We start from the raw sequence: 22451 nt of genomic DNA, 5'->3' as shown, positions 1-22451 counted from the left end.
GGAAAACATTTTTCTTTTCTAGGTGATATTTTCCATGTCAATCAAACACACTCTAAATCCCTATTTTATTAATCTAAAAATTAGATTTTTAATAGATTTTGATAAAAATTAATTAAATGTATAGTTGAATAGTTGATAAAAAAAAAAACTATAAAATCCTATTAAATATGCTTTTAAAAATAAATTTGAGATAAAAAAAAATTATTTTTAGAAAATGGAGGTCAGATAGGACCTAAATGGCAACTTCCACCAACATTATAAAAATAACCACTTTTAAATGAATTTGTTGAAAATATCCTACATAGTGATTGGACAAATTTCAAGTCTTCGTTTTTTTTTTTTTGTATTGATGTCATATTTGACATGACAAAATCCAGTTACTATATCTCTCTTCCTAATTTCTTATAGCCAGAAGTTATACTCAACTTTATATTGTCTGAAATAGTTTATATTGTTTAGCTCATTCTCAAATTGTCAACAAAACATACATCTTGTGTCTAACATGTGCACGATGTCAAGTTATTCAAAACGGTTTGATAATTTTCAATAGTTACAACTATTTAGAACTTGTTTGTCTCTTATTATGTGAGAAATTAAAGAGTTTTGAATAATATTTTTTTTGAGAATGTATGATTAAAATTTAAAGAAAAAATTATTTTTTTATGTGTAGAATATTTTATTGTGTGAATGTATAATAAAGAATGTTACTGTCGCAAACAATTTAATTTGTTTAAGGATGACAAATAGAGACTTAGTACACTCTCAAATTATTGAGAACATCTTAGTCTTATTCGAACAGGTACACGATGTCAAATTTTTAAAACAGATTATTTACCATCGACAATAACAACAATCAACGCACTCCCAGTTTGTCTTGATTAGAAAAAATGGTTAAAATTGACATATAGCCTACAAAAGTATGATTTTCCCCAAAAAGTGGCCATTTTTCTTGTTTCTTTCACCTGAAAATGGGTCCAAACACGAACCTCATTTATAAAATGTGCTTTTGATCTTGGTGAAAGATGCGCCTAAAACTATTTTTTGATCTATTAGTTTGCATTTTAAATACACTTTAAAATAGTATTATCACTACATTTTGTGACGATAGTATAACTTAAACAAGTGAAAGAAGGTGCGTGAAATAATTTGCCCTTGTTTGAGCCCCATTTTTGTGAAGAAAATGAATTTTTAAATAATGTATTGATGGGAAATATGTGGTTAAAAAATTAAGAAAATTTTTTGATTTATGTATAATATTATTTTATTGAAGAATGTGTAGTTAAAATGATGTCAAATCACTGTTGAAAAATGTATTTTGGTTGAAAAATGGGGCTCAAACAAGGGCAAAATGTACAATAAATATGAAATAAAAACGATTGTGGCACCAACTAATACCAAAAGATACTATATCTCGAAATAGAACAAAACTAAAATTTATAAATTCAATAAGCACAGGGAAAAATGTAGCCTTCAAAGGCAAGTCTAAATTATAAAATACGGGTTATAGAGATTATTAAATTGCACAAAGCTTGCAGTGGGAGAAAAACGATACATAAAAAAGATTTGAGGTAAAAATAGACATAGATGTAAAATGGTGGGGCTCAATGGCAAATAATTCGAATGAGCTTGAGAAAGAAGGGGACATGTGAGTGGAGGATTTTCGTTGGTATGTGGTCATGGGAGAGGTGAGTGGGATGGAATTTTCAAGCATGGATTCTCAATCTCTCTCTACATAAAATAATTGTGATAAAATTCTCTAGGGACTCTCATACTTTCATAAGTATGACAAACATGTCCTCAATATTTTAACATTGTATCGTAACTTGCATGGTATCCTTGACAAAAGCATCTATATGGACACTAAATGGTCACATGAGCCCTATGTGAATCTAACTGAAAGAGCAAAATTCATCGAGGACGGGCAACATTTAGCTCTAGTATTGTTCCCATTTTTTATTTTTTTAAATTCATTTTCAACTATACATTTCATGTGATTCATAATTTTATTAACTTTTCAACCACGTATTACATTAATTTTTATCAAAATCTACTACAAATATGCTTTTCAGCTAAATGAAATGAGGGCTTATTATAAGTTAAATTGTAAAAAATAAATGAAACATATTTTAGACAGCTTGATCCTTTTAGTCATATATGTATATGCTGCGTGAACACTTAACGTCTAAATTAACATTTTCCATCGTCGGGTGAAAGTATAGTCTGCACATTTTAAAAATGATGGGGACTAAAAGTGCTACAAGGGGGGGGGGGGGGACTAATGCTATGTAACGTTTGATTTCGAGTAATGAAAAAAGAATACTTGAGCATCTTACCTCTTTTTGTTATTATGTTACTTCATGCAATACATTATGATATTATGGTATAAACTGGTTTGTAAACTTATATTTATATTTTGATGTAACTTTTTCTAGTTAAAAAAAAAAGTTGTTTTTTATTAGAGTTTCATGAATGGCTGCTGGTAGAACCTGTGAGGAATGCAACCTGCAAAGTTGAACCAATGGACCAGCTAAATATCCGGTCGGTTGGGGGGGGGGGGGGGGGGTTGTTTGTGTTAGGAGTTGGACTGACATATAGTCATTGCTACTTGCTGTATTAGGCACACTTATGACCAGCCTTTTATTGTACTCTGAGTTGCAAGAACAAGATCCCTCATTTTTTGTACCTGATTAAAGATGGAATAGAGATTCCTGCGCTGTACATAAACCTCAAATCGTTAATCATTGGATACTGCTACGCATGACTTGAGTGAAAATGTGAAACTAAAGAAGCAAACTAGTGAGAAAAATGTTAATATGAATTTTGAACTATGTAAAGCACTTCACTCAAAAGTTGTAATGCTTGTAGTTCCTTGTGAAGATAGTTTCTTTTTGGTTTTCTTTGTTGTTGTATTGGTGGGAATTGACTGCTGAATCTTTCTCTGATTTGTGTAATCTTTCCTTCACTGAGTTGTGTGGTACTTTGTTGTTCTGGTGGTTTTTGTTAGTCAAAATACTGATCGTATGGATTGTTCTCTAACCAGATATGCATAAATGAAATTTTTGACGAAGTCTGTTACTTTTTTGAACTTGAATGAGATGAAACTGTTAACAAGTACTTGGAGCTCTTTTAAAAGTTAACATGATTTTAGTTTATAATGTTTCGTTTGGGTTATTTACCTTTTTCCTGTGTTTTGCGTGGTTGTTAAGAGACTGTTATGATGCGTTTTAGTTTAATGCCTAATTCGTATTTCATTTGGTGAGATTGACACTGTTATTGTATGTTAAGAGACGAATTTGAAGTTGATTATTAATTTTTTCGGTTTTTAGTTGCAGTGTGTTTTACTGGGTAATTGCTTGTGAGTTCGTGGAAGATAGGCTTACTTATTCTCCAAAGCTGATCTAGAACTCTTCATATTTGCAGTTTTGGTGCTTAATGTCCAACAATCTTGTTTCACACTTCCCCCTACTAAATAGGCAGGTGGTTTCGATGGAGGGTACCTCCACCCCACTGGACTTGCCAACATCAGAAATGCAAATGAGAATGGCTGGTCAAGTACCTAACAATGACCTATCACATCAGTTTGCTTTGTCAAATGAGCAAATGGGAGTGACAGAGCCGATTTCCAGTAATCTAGGATTCCAAAATGTGTTGGTACCAAACAACAGGGTAGGACAGAATGAACTGGATGTTGGCATTAATGGATCAAATGCATTCTGGATGCCAAGCGAACAAGTTCATGATGGTGCACTCATGCAAAACATCCAAGCTGGAGAAAAGTCATTGTTGCCAAGTAAGCGCAAGGCTGAAGGGAGTCCTGGACAATATAATTTTGTCCCTCAACAGTCGCTGATTCCAAATAAGCGTGCAACACACATGGGAGCCAACATCAATTCACCTGGATTGACACAACTGGCACAACAAAAGAAAACTGCACCGATGCAGTCCAAATTGACTTCTCCAAGGTTGCAAAATCAACCTTTGCCAAATAAGAAAATGGTGCGAAATGAATCTATATCCAGTAAATCTGGTGGGCCACGGGGGCAGAATTCGAAGAGACCAACTTCACTAATGGAATCTGGGTCCAAGGTTCAGACAGAGTCATCTGAAGCTATTAGGTCGAAAATGAGGGAGTCACTAGCTGATGCGCTGTCCTTGGCATTTCAAAAGCCAGATAAAGATGCAAATGCAGAGGAAAACAAGACTGATGCAGCCAACATTAATCAGACACCTGTGGAGTGTCAGTCTTCTGTGTCCAATTTGACTACAGCTACTCCTATTTCTGGTTCCAAGGATAATTTACTTTCAAAAGAGTTGGCCACAGCCGGTAAACCCAGTGATTGTCAGGTGTTATCTGCCAAGTTTCCTTCTCAAGAAAGCAGTGGAAATGATGTACAAGCTTTTCGGGAGTTTCATTATGGTACCGATTTACCCGATGAGGATGTTTCATTTAGTGAAAATTTCTTTGTTAAAGATGATCTATTACAGGGGAATGGGCTTTCATGGGCATTAGATTTTGACATGGAGGTAAGAGAACGAAAGGAGGCTCAAAATTCTGAGAAGGCCATGTCTTTAACGGAGGAATCTCAGGGGGCTGGAAATGAGGATGAGCTAGGTGGTTTAACTTCAAAAAATTTAGCTTTTAAAATTGAAGCAGAACTGTTCAAAGTTTTTGGTGGTGTAAACAAAAAGTACAAAGAGAAGGGTAGGTCTCTCTTATTCAACCTGAAAGATCGTAATAATCCGGAACTGAGAGAGAGAGTTGTGTCTGGTGAAATATCACCTGAAAGGTTGTGTTCAATGTCAGCCGAAGAACTTGCTTCTAAGGAGTTATCAGAGTGGCGAATGGCAAAAGCAGAAGAGATGGCACAAATGGTAGTTTTGCCTGACACAGATATAAGACGTTTGGTTAAGAAAACGCACAAGGGTGAGTATCAAGTAGAAATGGAACGTGACTATAGTATGGCTGCTGAGGTCTCTGGCGGGACTAATGTGTTGACACATCGTAAGCCAAAGGAGACTGAAACTCATTCTCCTTCCAAGTTAGATGATAATAAAGAGAGAGAGAATGTTGCAGGTCTGGAAAAAAATTCAGAAAACCAGGATTTTCAAGGTAGTCTGGTTATCCCCACTGATGGGACTGATTTAATGCAAGGAATAATGGTGGATGATGAATTGAAGGATGCTGATTTTCTTCCTCCAATTGTTTCTTTGGATGAGTTTATGGAGTCCCTTAATTCTGAACCTCCTTTCGATAATATACCTGCAGATGCAGATAAAACATCCCACATCACTCGCAAGGAAAGACCAGAAGAAGTAAACAATTCTAAGGCTTCGATTTCAGCTGCAGAAAATTCTACACATACCCCCTCCAAGAAGGTAGATGAATCTCTTAGTGACCGTAAAGTCGATGCGGCAGTTCAGTCGAACAGTAGTTCTGCAGTGCAAAAGGGTCTTCCTTCTGGTGATGCGTCTGAGGTTGAATGTTTGTGGGAGGGCGTTCTTCAACTAAATATTTCATCCTTGGTAAACGTCGGTGGTCAATTTCAAAGGTTTGCATCTTCTTATCCACGTGCACTGCCCATTGTATTTTGAGACCTTGCTTTGTATTTTTAAATATATGGAGTCTTTTGTTAGGTATCCTTGGATATTCAGTTACAAATTGATTTACAGAAAAATTCTCCATTAATGATTCTTGATGGCTTGGTGAGGCTTATATCCCCCGTGTTCAGTCTGAAGATGAAGCTTATGGTTGATTAATGATAATTCATTTCTTATAGATGCACCATTTATAATATTTTCTTCATATTCTGCTGATCATATGTATTTCTGTTTCGTTTTCTGTGAAATGCTTCCTAGAATATTATGGCATTTAGAATTTTGTTGAGTTCACTTAGATATGCCATATTTTATATATGCTGACGTGTTACTCCATGTTACAGTGGCGAAAAGACGCCGACAAAAGAGTGGCCCAGCTCTCTCGAGATCAAGGGCAGAGTTAGACTTGACGCTTTTGAAAAATTCTTTCGAGAACTTCCTATGTCTCGAACTCGTGCAGTCATGGTACATCAAGGCCTTTTTTCCTGTTCTCTGGATTTCTGTTCACAAACTATGCAATGTAGCCTCCTACTATCTATGATGTTACCTCTTGGACTAGTATGTTTAAGAATGTACAAAGCAGTTCTAATAGAAAATACTTAAAAATGATAAATTGCTGGAGTATTTTTGCTTCCGGAGTTCAGTTTTTAGAATTTATTAGATAATGATGTTTGTTATATACCAAAGCAAAGAGCTGAACATGAATTCTAGATTAAGTAGATCAAAGTTGACTAGGTGTTAGTTTTGGAGAATTCTCTTAGATATTGTGGTTTGCTATTTTTATCAAACAGGTGATCAGATCAAGAATTCTAGTTAGATAATGATGTTATCACATCAAAGGGATGAACTAACTAGATTCTCGATTCAGTAGAATAAAATTTATTAAGTGGTAGAGTCGTATGAAGCCTTATTTCTTCCACAGTTTGGCCCGTAGCTTCATGGAACATACTCTGATATGTTTGTCAATGATAAAACATTTGGTTGTTAGTAGATGTTTATAAGCTTTTCTAAAGCAAATTCTTCTCTGAAAAATCATGATAGCCAATTCTAGTAAACGAATAGCTGCTTTCTTTTTCCTACGAGAAAAAAAATCAGAACCCGATTGAATCGAGAATAAGTATTCACTTTTGAGCAGTTATTAGACTTGAGATGGCGTGTAGTTTAGTGTTTTACAGTTGTGAAGGATTGGCTACTCAGTCGTCGTCTTCTCCAAGATCTTTCTGTGTACAAAATTGTTCTTGTTCATGTTTTTTCCTTTTATTCTTTTCGTGCTAGTTGAACGCAATATAATCTTAGTGTAAATGAGTAACACAAGATTTATACGCGCCGAATACCTAACAAATGAAAGGAATTCCTACTTTTATCAGATTGAAAAGTTCAAAATAGCGTATAGTCTAAACAATTCTAATTAGAGGGTGGATTGAGGGTTCTTTAGTTGTAGTACTTGCAGATTTATTCAAAGGTGAATCAGCATTTCATAATTCGTCTCCATTTCCCATACAACAGATTTAACTAAAAAAGTTTCCTTTGTCTGGATGAGCAGATTCTCCACTTCGTCTTGAAGAACAAACAATCAGAGAACGAGAGGACGGCCATTTCTGAGGTTATTACTTTTGATTAATTCATTATTTTTCATTGTTATTCTAATTCATTGTACACGTACATAAGATTGTTGCTCGATGTGCAGGCTGTGGATTCATATGTTGCCGAGGACAGAATGGGATTTGCGGAGCCAGTCCCTGGAGTCGAGCTTTATTTATGCCCACCGTCCTCAAAAATGCTTGATATGCTAACCGAGCACCACTCTAAGATGGCTAATATTATTGATGATGGATTAATTGGTGTAGTTGTATGGAGACGTCGTCATATAAGCAACACAATATCACCTAATTCTTCGTCACATCACAAACATAGCTCGAAGAAGCAGCCATTTGCTGCCCATCTTAAGGAAGGGCAGAACTCGAATAATAACAAGAATACTTCAGTTTCAGCTAAGACCTCTACTCGTTCCAATCCCAAGCCTCAGGAGGAAGAGGATGACGATATCCCTCCTGGGTTCGGCCCTGTGGCTGCTGCCCGAGCAGCAAAAGATGACGATGATTTACCCGAGTTTAACTTCTCTGGTGATATAAAACCATTACCTGGGGCTGTATCTCAAAATTTGCATCGTGGTGTAAAAATTACTACTAGCTTTAATCAAAACCCTCAACTCCCTGTTGATCAAGTTAGAGAGCTTATTCAAAAATATGGACAAACTGAAACTAGTTCTACGAATAGGAATTGGGTAGATAATAAAGGTCTTGGTATAGAACCGTGGAAGGAGGAAGAGGATGATGACATTCCTGAGTGGCGGCCTAATGCTCCACCATCGGTGCACCACCTTCAGCCACCGGTTCATGGCTTTCGTCCACCAATGCACCGCCCTTTGATCAACCAACGTGTTATTCCCCCGGTTACTAGAGCACTGGCAAGTCCTTCAGGCTTGGCATCTTGGCGTCCGGGGGCTAGATCGGTGCAGCCTCCTGGTCGTCACCCAGGTGCAAGGTGGAGGCACTAGATAGGATTTGTGGTAACTGGGAGTTTCGGTTCTCGATTACTGTGTTGTAAATTATAAGTTCTTTTTCTTTCTCTTCTCCTGTCTTTTGATTTCGGTTTTAGAATGTTAGGATGTAGTGTAGCTTTATAGTGTAAACATTTCATCATTTCTGCAGTGTTTTGTACCTTAAAATTGAAGTTAATTTTGTTTTAATGTTCAGACAAGTTTCGACTCAGTAAAGATTTCCTTGAAGCTTTTTCTGCTTCCTTTTTTGACCATTTTATGGAATCCATTTGTGCAGTTTTAAATCTCCTTTAACGTATACGACGTCGCAGGATGGGATTGGGGGTGGTGTCCCAAGTTGGGCTGGGTAGATGTCGAGTCTTTTACACGGTAAACATGTACATGAATATAAACACTTTTTTCAATGGATAAATCATCTCTTTAGCTGCTGATAGTCAAGACGGATTTACACAAACAGTGGCAAGGATGCAAAAGAGTCGAAAGACTCGAAAAAAGAAAGAAAGAAAGAAAAGAAAATACGACAGTAGGAATGGAGGATTACGAAAATTGTATTATCAACCTCCTAAAGAACGCTTAAGAGCAGCTCGTTGCTCGGGTGTCAATCTCGTAGGGAACTTAACTTCAAATCTGATCTTCAAATCACCTCGGTTCCCCGGCTCTTTGGTGATCGGCATACCTTCTTGGGAAACCACTAGCTCGTAACCTGGGCTCACGATATTGTTCACCGGGATTGACAATTCACGATTATCTAGCGTCATGATGTTCACAGTCATCCCTCCAAGTGCTTCTGCTAATGTCACCTTATAGTTCATAATGAGGTCATTTCCGTCTCTCGTGAAAACATTATGCGGCTTCTCGTCAATTACGAACACGAGATCCGCAGCGAGCTGGTTTAGTTGCTCGTTCCCTTTGTCGGGGAAAGTTATCTTAGTTCCCTTCTTCCACCCCGGCTTTACATCGATGGTTAATATCTCCGTCTCTGGCACCAGTCGTCTGCAAAAGATTTCGTTAACAATCCAAGTGAGAGGCATGCTAGGTTAAAGAAACCACTAGATTTTCTTAGGTGTATGACTATCAGAAAATGTTCGTTCGAAAATGTCGATAATTGTTCCAAGATAAAAACCCAGAAATATGGGGTTGGGCAAGTAGAAACTAAACTTCAAGAAATACGATATGTCTATTCGAATGATTTCACCCAATCTATTCGATCTATATTCATGCATTGAACGCTAAACTTGAATAAATGTGTCGTCTCTTTAACAACTTACCCGTTTGCATCCACGACTTGTCTTGATATCTTCATTTTTCTAGTCGATCCAGCGTACAACTCCTCGAGGCTGCAAGGCAATTTACTCTCGACCGGTGGTGGTTTCTTAGGCATGCTTGCGCCAGTTCCATCACTGTAATTTCTAAAGACATGACTAGTCGTGCCGAATCCACCAAATGGCCCTCCTCGATCGGAAGAGAACCTCATCGACCTCGTAGCTCCGGATGATGATCCAAATCCAAAAGGGCTACTTCCAAAGAATTCAGCAAAAATATCCTCTGCATTTCGAGGATTGAATCCATTTTCGCTTTCGTTAGAGCCAGGAGGTGGCATGTCTTTTAGACCTTCTTCGCCATATTGATCATAGGTTTGTCTTCTTTGTGGATCACTCAAAACCTGAAGGAACGTTTTTTTTCGAGGATTAATGGATAGTAATAGACGATATTAAAAAATGAAACAAACAAAATTTCCATCAAAAAAACATACTTCATAGGCCTCAGAAATTTGCTTAAATTTGGTCTCAGCTTCATTCTTTTTGGTGGGATTTTTGTCTGGATGCCATTTCATAGCCAATCTTCTATAAGCTTTTTTGAGATCATCTTCTGTTGCAGTTTTCTCCACCTTTAATATTCCATAATAATCCACCCCCATTATTGCTCTAAATTCTTCTCTTATGTATGAATTTCTATCATCAAAAGACAAAATGGGTTCTTGTATTCTGTCTCTAAAACAATATTTTCTGCAGAGATTGTAATGAATTTTGATGTTTGAATATGGATTATGCCAAGAATAGTTGTGGGCTTCGAGAAAATAATTAATTAGACCAAGGGTGCTTATTTTAGTTTGGGAAAAAGGGAAAAGAATTATCTAATGAGAAGAGCACCGTATATAATGGGTGGTAGAGGGACCTTCCATTTTTGCATAAACACCGGAGGACAAGGAATTTCAATATGTTGTCCTTGTTTGGTTGAAATTAGAGCATCTACTCTCTACGTATCCTTTCTATTTTAGAGAGTTAATGTTTAAAATTAACTTTCGAGAGTCTTTATATTCTTATTTTATAATGATTAAATTGAATAAATTGTAGATTTCAATACTATGCTTCTTATATTATATTTGAATTGATCGGTCATTGATATAAAAAATGGAGAGAAATCAATAAACGTTTCTTGAACAAAGCAAATTGAAGAGTGAAAATAAAGAGTATTATTAGAATGTATACAAAATGTCTTTCTAAATATAAAGATACTCTCTTCTTCTATGCATAATATGTTATTTATAAATAGAGTCCTTGTGACGCCTCCAACATACACCACAACAACTAATCTATTAGATGATGACCATGTAAGGTGAGCTATATCAATTTTAACACTAATAGTGCAGAATATCAACTGTTAGCTGTCATGAAATATATACCATATTCAAACGTTAGTGCATGATATAACTTAGTTGATATTTTATGAAATTGGATTATACTATAAATGTATACCATAGTAGTACGAGGGGGTCGGTACGACATCGTTCGCGTAGAAAATAAATAAATGAACTTGGTTAGCAAAATGTTTGTTAGCGTAAAATTAGGATGTTAGCATATTAAGTGGTTAACAAGATTATAAGTATTTAACTAACATTAGTAGCTTTACTAGCCCACGGCGAGCTCCAAAATACATCTATACCACTAACGTGCGAAAGACCCCCATATTAAGTTTGGCACAGAAGACAACACATGGTGGTTAAAAGATGTTCCTAGGCATTCACGAAATATGCAAACATCAGACAAGTCTCAAAATCTTTAAACATATGATGTTACTTTGAAATGCCTGTAAACTTTCGAAAAATTTCCAAACCTTCAAAATTTTGCTTTAAAGAAATTAATAAGTACCTCAAAATTTTGGGACGTCACAATATTTTGGAGATGCTCTAATCTAATTATAATTTAAGGTTAAAGTCAAATTTCAATTATAATCATACATTTCGTAAGACCACAATTACTACACATTTGTCCTCTACTCATTTCAATCAATTTATAAATTAACAACTTATAATTGTATATTTAGGACATGTTTGATAAGTGGTGCTCACATGACCACTTAATGATAAAATTAGATTGGACGGCTTGATAGGTAAAAAAGCTCGAATTCAGTTGTAAATTGAGCTACAATGGATAGCATATTCTATTATAGTCACTGTTGGTATAAGTATTTCCCGTTTGATTCATTGTTTCAAACGGAAGCTTATCATTCTTATTAGGAATTTTTATATAGTTAGAATTTAGGAGACAACCTAAAACTTAAAATTTATTATTTATAGAATTGATTATTGAGCTAGTTCGATAATTGCCTCCAAAACTAGAGATGAATAAAATTACTTAAATATATAGTGGTAAGTGAGCGAAATGTCATGATTCGACGTCAAAACTGACGGATATCTTGAAAAACGACCAACTTTGCCAAATATAGGGGCCTAAAATTCTGAATTTAAATATTGAGGATGGAGTAGTAACTTTTTCTGAAGTTTGGGGACCAAACATACAATTTTTTCTTTTTTGGTCTTTTAAAACACGAATGGATGAGCTGACACTGAAAACTAGAGAAGAAAAATGGCAGCTGCTCTTCTCTCAACTTCGTCCTACAATTCTCTCCTTCCAAATCTTCCCTTGATCAGGTACCCCCACCCACTCCCTATTGATCACTATATATCGATAGACATACACAGAAATACATACAGTGAAGTCCATTTTCATAGATTCTGCTATTGGTGTTGTGTTGCAGGAATTATTCTCCCAGTATGACTATTTCAGGTCTAAAATACTGTAGAAAGCCTGGAAATATGAGAAATTTAATGGCGTATTCCAATGATTCTTCATTACCCATTTTGCGAAATGGGATTTTGAGAAGGGACTTAATTTTTACGGGCCTTTCTTCGTCGCTCTTTCTAATTTTCCCTTCTTCAGGTAAATTAAAATTGCTATTCTATTTTATTTATTAATTTGCTTTCATGCTTGAAATGCTAATTAGTGTGTTGCAAATTGTAGTTTTATTAATTTCTTTTGAGTTACTATTCACTTCGCAAAATTTTGAAGTTGGCATCTTTTTGCTGAATTGTTCTTATATTGGAAATTGAAATTAGGGGCGGGGGAATCTTTTTTTAATCAAAGGGTAAATGGCACTTCTCTGGTTGCAGGTTTTGGCGCTGAGGAAGAGTTGAAAATGGATTTAGCAGTTGATGATATAAATGCTTATTCTTATTTGTACCCAATTGAATTGCCTTCCAAGAAATTTGTCTTCAAATGGTAAGTGTCTATTTAAATGTAACTGAGAAGTATCAAGGGAATTGATGATTTTTTGTTGTAACTGGTTAATTTTAAAATCCCTGTAAAATCTAGTCCCAATGGTTTATAATGCAGTCTTTCTAAAAATATACTTATTTTTACTGCTGTTAGAGACAAATGAGTTTTGTTTAGGCTTGAAAATGAGCCCAACCATGAACAAACAGGTGTTTTCTATGTTTATTTAGTCCATGGCCGGTACACAATGCTGCAAAGGACCTAAAGAACAAGTTGTCCTTGCATAGCTTGCTTCAATTATTTGCTTCATCTGACCTTTGTTGGTATAGGCTCTTAACCATCAAATTCTGCGCAGCTTTCCATAACTTCAACTGTATAAAATTATCAAAAACTGCAGATGAAAAGGAGAGAGAAATTACTACTAGAAATATTGGGAAAAAAAAAAATTATCTTCATGCTTTGCTTTGTTTTGCATCTTGTATGAATGAGACGCCAATGACTGCTGTGTTTCTCATCAAAAAGTCTATTTTCTACTAGATTTAATGAAATTTTTTATCTTCTTCATTTTCCCGTATCATTAAACTGTAGGAACCTTTAATCTTTTCATCTATTTGAAGGGTGGAATCTAGAAAGCCGGAGCGTTATTCATCAGCTGCACCATTGTCCCGTAAGTTGGTAAACTTATTTCCTCTATCCAAATGAAGAAGTCAAAATTATTAACATGGTGGTAATGATTTGTGTATAGTATTGGCAAAATAGGTAGAAACTGTATTAAAGTTTTGAGTAACATGATATTTAGATGTATCTTTTATAAGATTACTTATAAACTGATTGATATAATTTACAGCTGATGCACGACTTCGCATTGTGTCTGAGAGAGTTGACATCATTGACAACCTCATAATTTCTGTTTCGGTAAATTTGATGCTACCATATTCTTCCATAGTTTGATCATCATCTTTATTGGTTTTCTTTAAGAGTTTGACTTTATACTATTTGGTTCAGGTAGGTCCCCCCAATTTGCAGTTCTTGAAATCAAAGGACAAAACTACATGGAGTGCCAAAGATGTTGCTGATTCTGTTTTATCCGACAAGTCTGCTCTGGTAATTAGCCTCCCGTGTTTGAATTTATGTATACGTAATCCTTATTGAATGTCAAAATGTGTGCATATTTTGAATGTAAGCTCGAGCTTTGTATCATCTCCACTATAAAGCTAGTGCTTGGGATTGTCTTGCACTTTCAAGATTCTACCACTCTCTTACATTAAGTGTTTAAATATTTTGTTGGTTTTTACAGCGTGTCACCTCCAGTCAGCGTATGGCTGAAAGTTCGGTACTTGATGCACATTCTTCTACAGTGAGTTTTTTTGCTGTAAACATTTAATGACAGTTATAAGTGGCAAGAATGCAATCAATTCAATCATTATTATATTGATCTTGTATTTTCTCCTCAGATTGATGGTGAACCTTATTGGTATTACGAGTATCTGGTTCGTAAATCACCAACTAAAACTGTAAGTTTCCTATTGAACGGTTAACTATAGCAGTCAGCAGAAGAATATCTATTTATATACTTATCATCATACTCCGGGCTGAATGATGCAGGCTCAAGAATCAAATATTTTCAGGCATTATGTTGCTACAACAGCCGAACGTGATGGTACAATGATGGATTATGATGATTCACCTTAACAATTGATGATAATTTATTTTACTTTTTTCACGACTAATACCTTAAGCAACCTATTTTCCTGAAAAATTAACTCAAAAATAAAAGAAACATCAGTCGTTGGTTATGTAAGGTGGTTATCAGTTCATGTCTAAGATAAAAGAAAAAAGGGGACGGCTAATTTTCATAAGTTTACCATTCTGATTTGAGCCTTTTTTGATTCACAGGTTATTTGTACTCTCTTAATGCTTCAACTCTAAACAAGCAGTGGGGCAAAGTAAGTGTTTTTTCTAGTCGAATTGCAAATCAACTAACTGTGGCTTCAGAAACTTTCAGATTACTCCCTGCTGATTTTAAATTAACTTATCCCCTCGTGGTTTTATAGACTCTAAAGTTTCACCTGAAATATATGAACACCATCATGTCAAGTTAATATATGCAGAATAACATAAACTCACAAGGGGTAAGTTGCATATTTTAAAACTATAAGATGGTGTGCGGGTTTGTAAAACCACACAAGTTAACTTGATTTTCCCTTTTCTATTCTTGTACCCATAACTTTGCTTATTAGACATTTTATAACTTGACGAGCAAATGATATTCGGATGTTATTATAATTTTTTGTTCTATGAGTGTTCATCTTATTCTGTTTTCTTGAGATCTGTTGTCAATGGTCGCATACCCTTTCTACATCACCTAGACAGAAACTGTATCTGTTATGTATACGTAGAGTTTTTGCAACTGGAAAGTGGTCTCACAACACATATCTATATCACATCCGGAAAAGAGAAACTGGATTTCTGCATTCACTGGATGAGAAAATGAGAATACATGCCAATAGCTGGAAGTGGTGGTGTCCATTGACAATAAAATAAGGGGGTGATGACTTAAATGGTTTGGACATGTTTTGCATAGGGATAAAAAGACTATTGTTGATTAGAATGATGTGGTCTTGCTAGAACAAGTCAGAATAGGGAGGCGTATACCAAACCAATGTGATGTTTTGTTATTGCCGAGGATCTAGATGCTATAGGTCATTAGGTGGATCTAGAATGAAGTGGAGAAAAAGGATTCTCGAGGTCCAAAACTTATTGGAAGAAGCTTAGTTTTTTTCTTTTGTTGTTGTCATCAAGTTTACTCAGTTCAGGATCAGCATGTTTTTTAGCTTTTCAACGTTTACTTACAATACAGACACACTGAATTCAATGGAAACATTATTGCTCATCTAAATTAGATTAACAATAGGAATATTTCTCGTTGTATCTAACATTCATTTTCCCTTTCTGCTTAGCCGAATATTCTTCAATCAATTAACTGTGAAGATCTTGACAAAAAAAGAAAAGAAAGCAGTAAACAAAATTATGAAGTTTTTTGCTTAATTGTTTTTACATGTCCTTCACTTTGTATCCTGCAGATGGGACCTTTGTTGGAAAAAACTGTGGCTTCATTCCATCTTCTACCTCCCACAGAAAACTACGTACCTCCATACAAGGACCCATGGCGGTTTTGGTGAATGCTCGTTCTTTATCATTTTGTCCCATTTTTTTCTTCAGACGAGCTCTATTTTTGTAATGCAATTTTGTTTTAGCTATAGAAAATTCTCTGTTCTGTATTCTGCTACTGAGATGATGTTTGCATTGCTTTATAATCTAGAGTGGAGCAGAAGAATTTTTTCAAAGCTTTGAGTAGCATCTTGCAATATTTGGATTATGCAGTGATGCCTTTAATTGCTGTAGAAATCGAAGAAGATATTCAACTCAAAATACCAATGTAACTGTCAAAGAAAATCGCGACAGAACTGCACTGCTAGGAATCAAAAACATAAACACAATATGCAGATGTGATATGAATGCTCTGGTGAATCAGTTTTTTCGAAAGTTACAACACAATATATGCTCAAGGAAGTAATACAAAATGCCAGATGCATATGAACATGACACAGGGACAGGACTAACCCCCTCCCCATATCTTGTCCACTGGTGATGTGGCAAGATGTGATCTTGAGCTGGCAAGACTTGTGATCTTGTCATCTCACTAGTGGGGTCTAAAATACCGGTAATATTGCCACCTCATCGGTAGGCAAGATATCTCCTGTCCACTTGCCAGTTGGTTCTAAAATACTGGTGATCTTGCCATCTCATCAATGGGGTCTAAAATACCAGTAATATTGTCACCTCATCAATAGACAAGATATCTCATCTCTTGTGGATAGGAGATCAATCCTATAGATTGGGAATACTATAAAGCTTCGTGCTTCATTTGATCGATCTGTACGCACATCCGCGAGGCCAGAAGTTAGATCGATTTCTCCACCAGTGAGAATTAAAAGTAAACACAAACAGGGGGCTCAATTCAAATGATAAATGATCATTGCAAAAGAGTACTATTTCATACAAACTAATATATGAAGTCTGTTGAAGTACCAAGTTAAAAACAAATATTCACTGAGCAAAACCGTCTGGGAACATGTTATCAAGACAAAGACGCTGAGATCAAAGTTTATTGCACATGGGTAAATGAACAATTAAATAACCATCTCGATTTATATGTTACTCCAATGCTGTGCTCTTTACCGCAAAGGCTGCTGATTGTAATGGTTCTTCTCTTTCTTCTTAGCAGCGGCAAGTTTTGCACTCCTTGCAGCAGCCTCCACAGCAGCAGCTTTGGCAGCAGCATCCATCTCCTTATTAGATTTCTTCTTCTTAGCAGAAGCGGCCTTCTTTAGTCGATCCTTCACATTGACGGCAGAAGCATCATGTTTCACTTGTTCGGTTTCAGTGGTTTCCTCCTGTCCGTTAAGAACATCTGAGCTGCTGGACTGATCCTGGCTTTCCTTCACCTCTTTTGAAGCTTTATCCTTCTTTTTCTTCTTCTTTGAACTCTTGGATTCTGCATGGACATTATCCTTGTTTTCTATATCTCCATTCATCTGTCCCTCTCTCTTCTCTTGCGAAATATCTGCACATTCATAAAATGAGATGCTCCATTTCAAGATAAACAATCTATACTATTTGATGGTAAGACTAGCAAAGAAAATGAATGCACAGATTAGTCTCTCATGTATAACAGAAATAGTAAATTGCCAAACAAAATAGTCCAGAATAAAATGCTGAAGAGATGAGGGGAAGTTAAAGAAAACAATAACTTCAAATAAATGTGTTAACCACAGATAGAAAAGATTTATCCAAAAATATTTAATGAAATTCTAAATTAACATATTTCCAAGAGACAACAGAGTATATAATCACCAGATGACTCATCTATGGCTTTCTCTTTTGGGGCAACTCCAATTTCAGCCAAAATGGCCTCCAGCTCAGCAAGCTCCTTTTTTCTTCTCTCTTTCTTGGAAATTTGTTTATCTACCTCTTTATTTGCGGGGGAAGCATCTACAGACTTTTTAACTACTGGCTCAGGATGTTCTTCCACCACTGGTTCATGATCGTGCTCTTCTTCCATGTCGTCGTCACCTTCATCAAGAATATCATCTTCACTCTCGCTTTCCTGCAATTTGGATGTCAAACCATGACAAAATATTTGAGGCAAGCAACCTATCCTAACCCCATTTTCATGATTTCATAGCTACAAGAAAATTGTAACACCATTTCTTCCACACAAGGGATCTTTGCAAATGATCCTATATATTGAAATTTTATTTTAGTTAACAAGAATGAAGTGCTTTCAAAAGGGGATAAAGGCATTACAAACTCCATGAGAAGACCAGCAAAATGAATTCAGAGATGCGTGGAGGTCTTTGTTCATCATGACAGAGGGATAATCCTACAGTAAATAGGATACGCCTGAAGAAAACAGAGCCGGGAATTTTTTTTGCCACAGATCATGGTTTCTTTTCTGCAATCCCTTTAGTTGTAATTGTAGGGTAGATATTGGAGGAGATACAGGAAGATGAGGATGAGAATAGAAAAAAGAAAAAACAGAGCTCCAAGTGTTCATTGGTGCACAAGCACACATACATAGAGGTAGACTGATAGACACATCGCATACACCATTCCTGCAAGTATGCACAAGCAGAACGAGGGGCGGGGGGGAGTAGATGAGATTGGTGGGCAGAATTCTCAAGTACTTTGTTTGAAAGAGTGGAAGTCATAAAACATTAAATTCTTAAACAGCTCCGCTTTTTTTTTGCCCCCCCCCCCCCCACCCCAACACACAATTTCACAGGTAGAAACCTTCCAAAAAAATAATTTCACAGGTGGAAAAAAGTCTGATTGTCTTGGCCAAACCTTTGATTTTTCCATTTGAACAGAATGTTTCTATCTAAATTCTCCATTTGGTGTTTCCGAAAATTGCAGCAAACTAGCCCAAGTCAAGCTCAATCAAGGATAGAATCCACTAGGAATGATACTGATGAAAAACAAATCCAAACCAATATAATTATGAATGCCAAGAGTCTCTTTTGCTCAAAATTAATTATAAAATATCTGTGATCTACTTGAGGGAAAACTTCATTTGAATCAACATTTGAAAGCTCGATAACATGATCTTAGCCATGAAACTTCACGCAAATCAGGGAATAATGCATGAAAAGCTGACAGCGATTACAGGAATGCCCCGAATAGACATGAATCCATATATATATATATATATATATATATATATATATATATATCAAAGAAATGGATATGAATTTTCAAGGATGTCGCAACAGAATGTCAGGTTCAGACTGCGACTTATGCAACATAAATAAACATCTGTATCCTAGCAATCACCAAAATTCACGCTAAAAACCAATCATCACCATTAAATTTCTCAAGAAACTACACTATTAGTATGTGGCAAACAAATGCTGAAGCAAATCTACCAATAGGAAATCAAATATGTGAGACTTTTGATCCGATCAACATATAAAGTACAAAGTACTTATTGTCAGGTGCTTAGGTGAATCATAGTCGCTTAGGTGAATCATAGTAACGTAGATGAAAAGAAACATCAAAACAGTGTGAAACAGAACCACCATTTTTTTTTTCTTTTGACAAAACATTATGACTTTTCTCTTTAAGAAAAAGAGGAAATCAAAACATAACCTTTACAAGCACTCTTGAGACCGAATATTGTCAATTTGCCATAAACGATCATAATGTAGATAGGTCGCTCAAAAGTTTTTGGCTATAGGAACCGTTAAGACCCTTCCATATATAATACAGAAGAGGGAAATAAAACTTTCTTCATTAATCACCAGAGAAAGCAGATCATGCGAAAATGAGAATCTTTATCTAATGAAATGGAATCGTGCAAATGATTATCTTATGATGCATAGAGATGATACGATCCAATCTTAACAAAATCACACACTAATAATCAATAGTAAAATCCCCCAATTGCAAACCATTTGAACACCAAATTAGCCTGAATATCGTTTATCACTCCAAAATACAAATAACAATCATCAACAAACAACCTACTAAATTAACCACAACAATGAACTTTCAAGATCACTATCCAATCTTTAAAATAGCAGGAACTATATAACAATTCATCGTTTTTAGTCATTATACCTCCACAGGGTCCGGTTTCTGATTCTCTTCAGGTTTACTCGACCCCGAAACACCCCAAACAGACTGGGGTGGAGCATTGGTGGCATAGTAATCATCATCATCCTCGTCATCAACGTCAGCCCACGACTTCACAGTCAAAGGAGCTGGAGCAAAAAATACCTGAGGCTTCTCCTCCGGTTCTTTTGATTTCCCAGCCCCAGCTTTCAACCCACTCTTACTGCTCTTTGCAGAGACCTTCCCTTTGTCAGACCTCTTCTTCTTTCTCTCCAGCACAGCAAAAACATTGCTGTTGCTCACTGTGAACGATCCTTCATCCATTCTATTTCCACCTCCAACCATTTTCTAAACTCGAAAAAGCAAATAAAATGCTGAAATTTCACGTGAAATCTCAACTCTCAGATGTAATTTCAGCGAATTTCAGAAACTTGATATCAAACGAAGTTAATTAACACTGTTCACAACAGAAATCGACAACCGGAAAATCCAGTTAAATCACTAATAGAAAATCCGAAACCTAATCCAGATCAATGATCCACTGATACACAAATGTCTTTCCAGATTTTTCCCGGAGAAATCAATATATATTAGTAATACTTAAATTTTCTGAAAGAAGAAATAAGGTTATTTACGTGTGCTTGGTTCAAACAGTAGAATATGGATTAGGTTACGGAAATGATTAAGAAAAGAAAAGAATAGCATAAATATAATTAAATAAGGAAAACGTGAATAAACTTAATATCATTGGGATCCCGAACCTTTAAACCTTGTGACAATTAGGTCCTTAACCTTTGATTTCTAGTACTCCACGTCCCTAATCTCCAAAACAAAACGGAGTATGGTCCTCCTATCACGAAAACCATAATTGTAACTGTAAAAATTAAAAAAATCAAATGACCAAACTACCATTTTTCATCTTCATTTTCAAACACACATTTTTTGATAAAATAATATTACATATTAACTCAAAATTTTTCCTTTCTTTTTAATCATATTTTTCACAAAATTATTATTTCAAAATACATTTTATACAAAATTTCATTAAAATGGAGCCCAAACAAGGACTTTATTTTAGCATGCTTTTTGGCTTTTGCCTTAGGGTTCAATAGGTACAAGCCAAGAACATTTAGCCCCCGTTTGGCCCATTCTTTTTAAATTTTGATGGTCGGAATAGTATTTTTTTGAAAAATGTGTGGTTGAAAAAGAATGAAATCTTTTTGATTTACGCGTAATATTATTTTATGGAAAATTGTGTGATTGAAAATAAGAAAGAAAAAAAGAATGAGAAGGGGAAGGGGAAGGGGAAGGGGAATGGGAATGGGAATGGGAATGGGAATGGGGGCCAAACGGGGGCTTACATTTTTCTATTTACAGCAAAAACACAACTTTGTACTCATTCTTGTCGATTATCGAATTATATGATTATTATTAAAACATTTTCCTAAACAAATAGAATATACATTAAAAATTATTTTATTGTAAATTTATCGAGCCAATTTTGTTACATTCTCTCTTACACTACCTGACTACCAACTCCATCATAAAAATTGCAAACTTAATTTTGCTGTCTTCATCCTGTGATGTCATCACTATTTTCGTCGTCTTTTTCTCTCTTGAAAATAAAACCCAATACCTGGTTTAGAACTTAAATGGATAATAACCCAACAATCTTAGAAATTCAGCTATAAATTATTAAATTGGAACCAAGAGTAGAGGTGTAAAAACCCCAAGTCACTAATAGCAAAAACCCTAGTTGTTCCGATCCGAAATCAAAAACTCGAATTTTGATTTTAACTTCCTCACTTCGAAATCTGACTCCTATTTCTACAATGGTTAGAAAAAGTAATTTGAACAGGAAAGGAAATATTGATGATGAAATATCTTCAAAGAAAAAGAAGAAAATTTCTTCAACAACTAATAAACCCAAGGTAGCCAATAATTTTTGGGTTTGTGGTATTCTACATGTTTATCAAGAAAAAACCCTTGTAAATCAAGGAAAAATATCCCCCTCAACGAAGTGTGAATATTATTGTTTAAATTTTGAAAGTTATTGAAGCAATGTATGCATTGGACATCATGTTGTGGAATTAGGATGCACAGTTACTTATTGTTCATTTCCAATCGTATTATATCATATCATGTTGATTGCTCTATTACAAGGCCATTTGTGTTTGTTAAATATATATTAAGATTGATTGGTGTCATTCTGGCAGTGGTAGGACCTTTCAGAAAATTTGAAAGAAGACAACTATAGCTATAATTAATTTTGAACTACGAATTGTTTATGGATCATAGCTAGTGTCAAATTTAACTTTAGATTGCTGAAATAAGGATCGAATTTAGATATTATTTGAACTTGATGTTGCAAGTGACTAATGCTCTTGGACTTTCATTACTAATGTGTCTTGTTTCTAGTGAAAGAGGTTGTTATGTCACAGATTGATAATGGTAGCTACTTTTAGGGACTAAAATGTAAAAATATTTGTTTTTTAACTAAGGATATGTAATAGTTATTTGTGGTACATATTTATCCTACGCCTAATGTAGCAGGGGCGTCAAAATGA

The 22451-nt window shown here is 35.4% G+C and overlaps 4 protein-coding genes across 4 annotated transcripts; 2 read left to right on the top strand and 2 right to left on the bottom strand.

Annotated features, from left to right (window-relative positions):
- Positions 1–2285: 2285 nt before the first annotated feature.
- LOC111393947 lies at positions 2286–8366 on the top strand. The gene is made up of 4 exons (XM_023019740.1): positions 2286–5549; positions 5940–6060; positions 7139–7198; positions 7283–8366. The coding sequence occupies exons 1-4, from the start codon at positions 3433–3435 to the stop codon at positions 8150–8152; spliced, it is 3168 nt and encodes a 1055-aa protein (XP_022875508.1). The 5' UTR covers positions 2286–3432; the 3' UTR covers positions 8153–8366.
- Positions 8367–8537: 171 nt separating this feature from the next.
- Positions 8538–10264, bottom strand: LOC111393949 (dnaJ homolog subfamily B member 4). Its single transcript, XM_023019741.1, has 3 exons — positions 9909–10264; positions 9424–9818; positions 8538–9148 (listed from the first exon to the last, which is right to left on the bottom strand). Exons 1-3 carry the CDS (start codon positions 10071–10073, stop codon positions 8710–8712), a joined length of 999 nt encoding a protein of 332 aa, XP_022875509.1. The 5' UTR covers positions 10074–10264; the 3' UTR covers positions 8538–8709.
- Positions 10265–12003: 1739 nt separating this feature from the next.
- LOC111393946 (psbP domain-containing protein 5, chloroplastic) lies at positions 12004–16055 on the top strand. Its single transcript, XM_023019739.1, has 11 exons — positions 12004–12086; positions 12194–12375; positions 12606–12714; positions 13326–13375; positions 13556–13623; positions 13714–13812; positions 14006–14065; positions 14163–14222; positions 14314–14368; positions 14605–14654; positions 15792–16055. Exons 1-11 carry the CDS (start codon positions 12022–12024, stop codon positions 15888–15890), a joined length of 897 nt encoding a protein of 298 aa, XP_022875507.1. The 5' UTR covers positions 12004–12021; the 3' UTR covers positions 15891–16055.
- A 686-nt stretch (positions 16056–16741) lies between these two features.
- LOC111393945 (eukaryotic translation initiation factor 3 subunit J-A-like) lies at positions 16742–20560 on the bottom strand. Its single transcript, XM_023019738.1, has 3 exons — positions 19891–20560; positions 17626–17878; positions 16742–17335 (listed from the first exon to the last, which is right to left on the bottom strand). The coding sequence occupies exons 1-3, from the start codon at positions 20227–20229 to the stop codon at positions 16947–16949; spliced, it is 981 nt and encodes a 326-aa protein (XP_022875506.1). The 5' UTR covers positions 20230–20560; the 3' UTR covers positions 16742–16946.
- Positions 20561–22451: the final 1891 nt, after the last annotated feature.

This window comes from Olea europaea, chromosome 4 (assembly GCF_002742605.1).
Source record: "Olea europaea var. sylvestris chromosome 4, O_europaea_v1, whole genome shotgun sequence".
Taxonomy (NCBI): domain Eukaryota; kingdom Viridiplantae; phylum Streptophyta; class Magnoliopsida; order Lamiales; family Oleaceae; genus Olea; species Olea europaea.
The sequence above is the reverse complement of the archived record's forward strand: the minus strand, read 5'-3'. Positions and strand labels throughout refer to the sequence as shown.

What these genes read in the sequence shown, in the direction of transcription:
- LOC111393945 (XM_023019738.1), bottom strand. Translation starts at nt 20,229, where the DNA reads ATGGTTGGAGGTGGAAATAGAATGGATGAAGGATCGTTCACAGTGAGC. An exon ending in AGAAACCGGACCCTGTGGAG is followed by an intron (nt 17,879 to 19,890) that starts GTATAATGACTA and finishes TCCAAATTGCAG; the next exon opens with GAAAGCGAGAGTGAAGATGA. An exon ending in AGCCATAGATGAGTCATCTG is followed by an intron (nt 17,336 to 17,625) that starts GTGATTATATAC and finishes ATGAATGTGCAG; the next exon opens with ATATTTCGCAAGAGAAGAGA.
- LOC111393946 (XM_023019739.1), top strand. Translation starts at nt 12,022, where the DNA reads ATGGCAGCTGCTCTTCTCTCAACTTCGTCCTACAATTCTCTCCTTCCA. An exon ending in CCAAATCTTCCCTTGATCAG is followed by an intron (nt 12,087 to 12,193) that starts GTACCCCCACCC and finishes GTTGTGTTGCAG; the next exon opens with GAATTATTCTCCCAGTATGA. An exon ending in TATCCGACAAGTCTGCTCTG is followed by an intron (nt 13,813 to 14,005) that starts GTAATTAGCCTC and finishes TGGTTTTTACAG; the next exon opens with CGTGTCACCTCCAGTCAGCG.
- LOC111393949 (XM_023019741.1), bottom strand. Translation starts at nt 10,073, where the DNA reads ATGGGGGTGGATTATTATGGAATATTAAAGGTGGAGAAAACTGCAACA. An exon ending in AAATTTCTGAGGCCTATGAA is followed by an intron (nt 9,819 to 9,908) that starts GTATGTTTTTTT and finishes ACGTTCCTTCAG; the next exon opens with GTTTTGAGTGATCCACAAAG. An exon ending in CAAGTCGTGGATGCAAACGG is followed by an intron (nt 9,149 to 9,423) that starts GTAAGTTGTTAA and finishes AATCTTTTGCAG; the next exon opens with ACGACTGGTGCCAGAGACGG.
- LOC111393947 (XM_023019740.1), top strand. Translation starts at nt 3,433, where the DNA reads ATGTCCAACAATCTTGTTTCACACTTCCCCCTACTAAATAGGCAGGTG. An exon ending in CTCGAACTCGTGCAGTCATG is followed by an intron (nt 6,061 to 7,138) that starts GTACATCAAGGC and finishes CTGGATGAGCAG; the next exon opens with ATTCTCCACTTCGTCTTGAA. An exon ending in AGAGGACGGCCATTTCTGAG is followed by an intron (nt 7,199 to 7,282) that starts GTTATTACTTTT and finishes CTCGATGTGCAG; the next exon opens with GCTGTGGATTCATATGTTGC.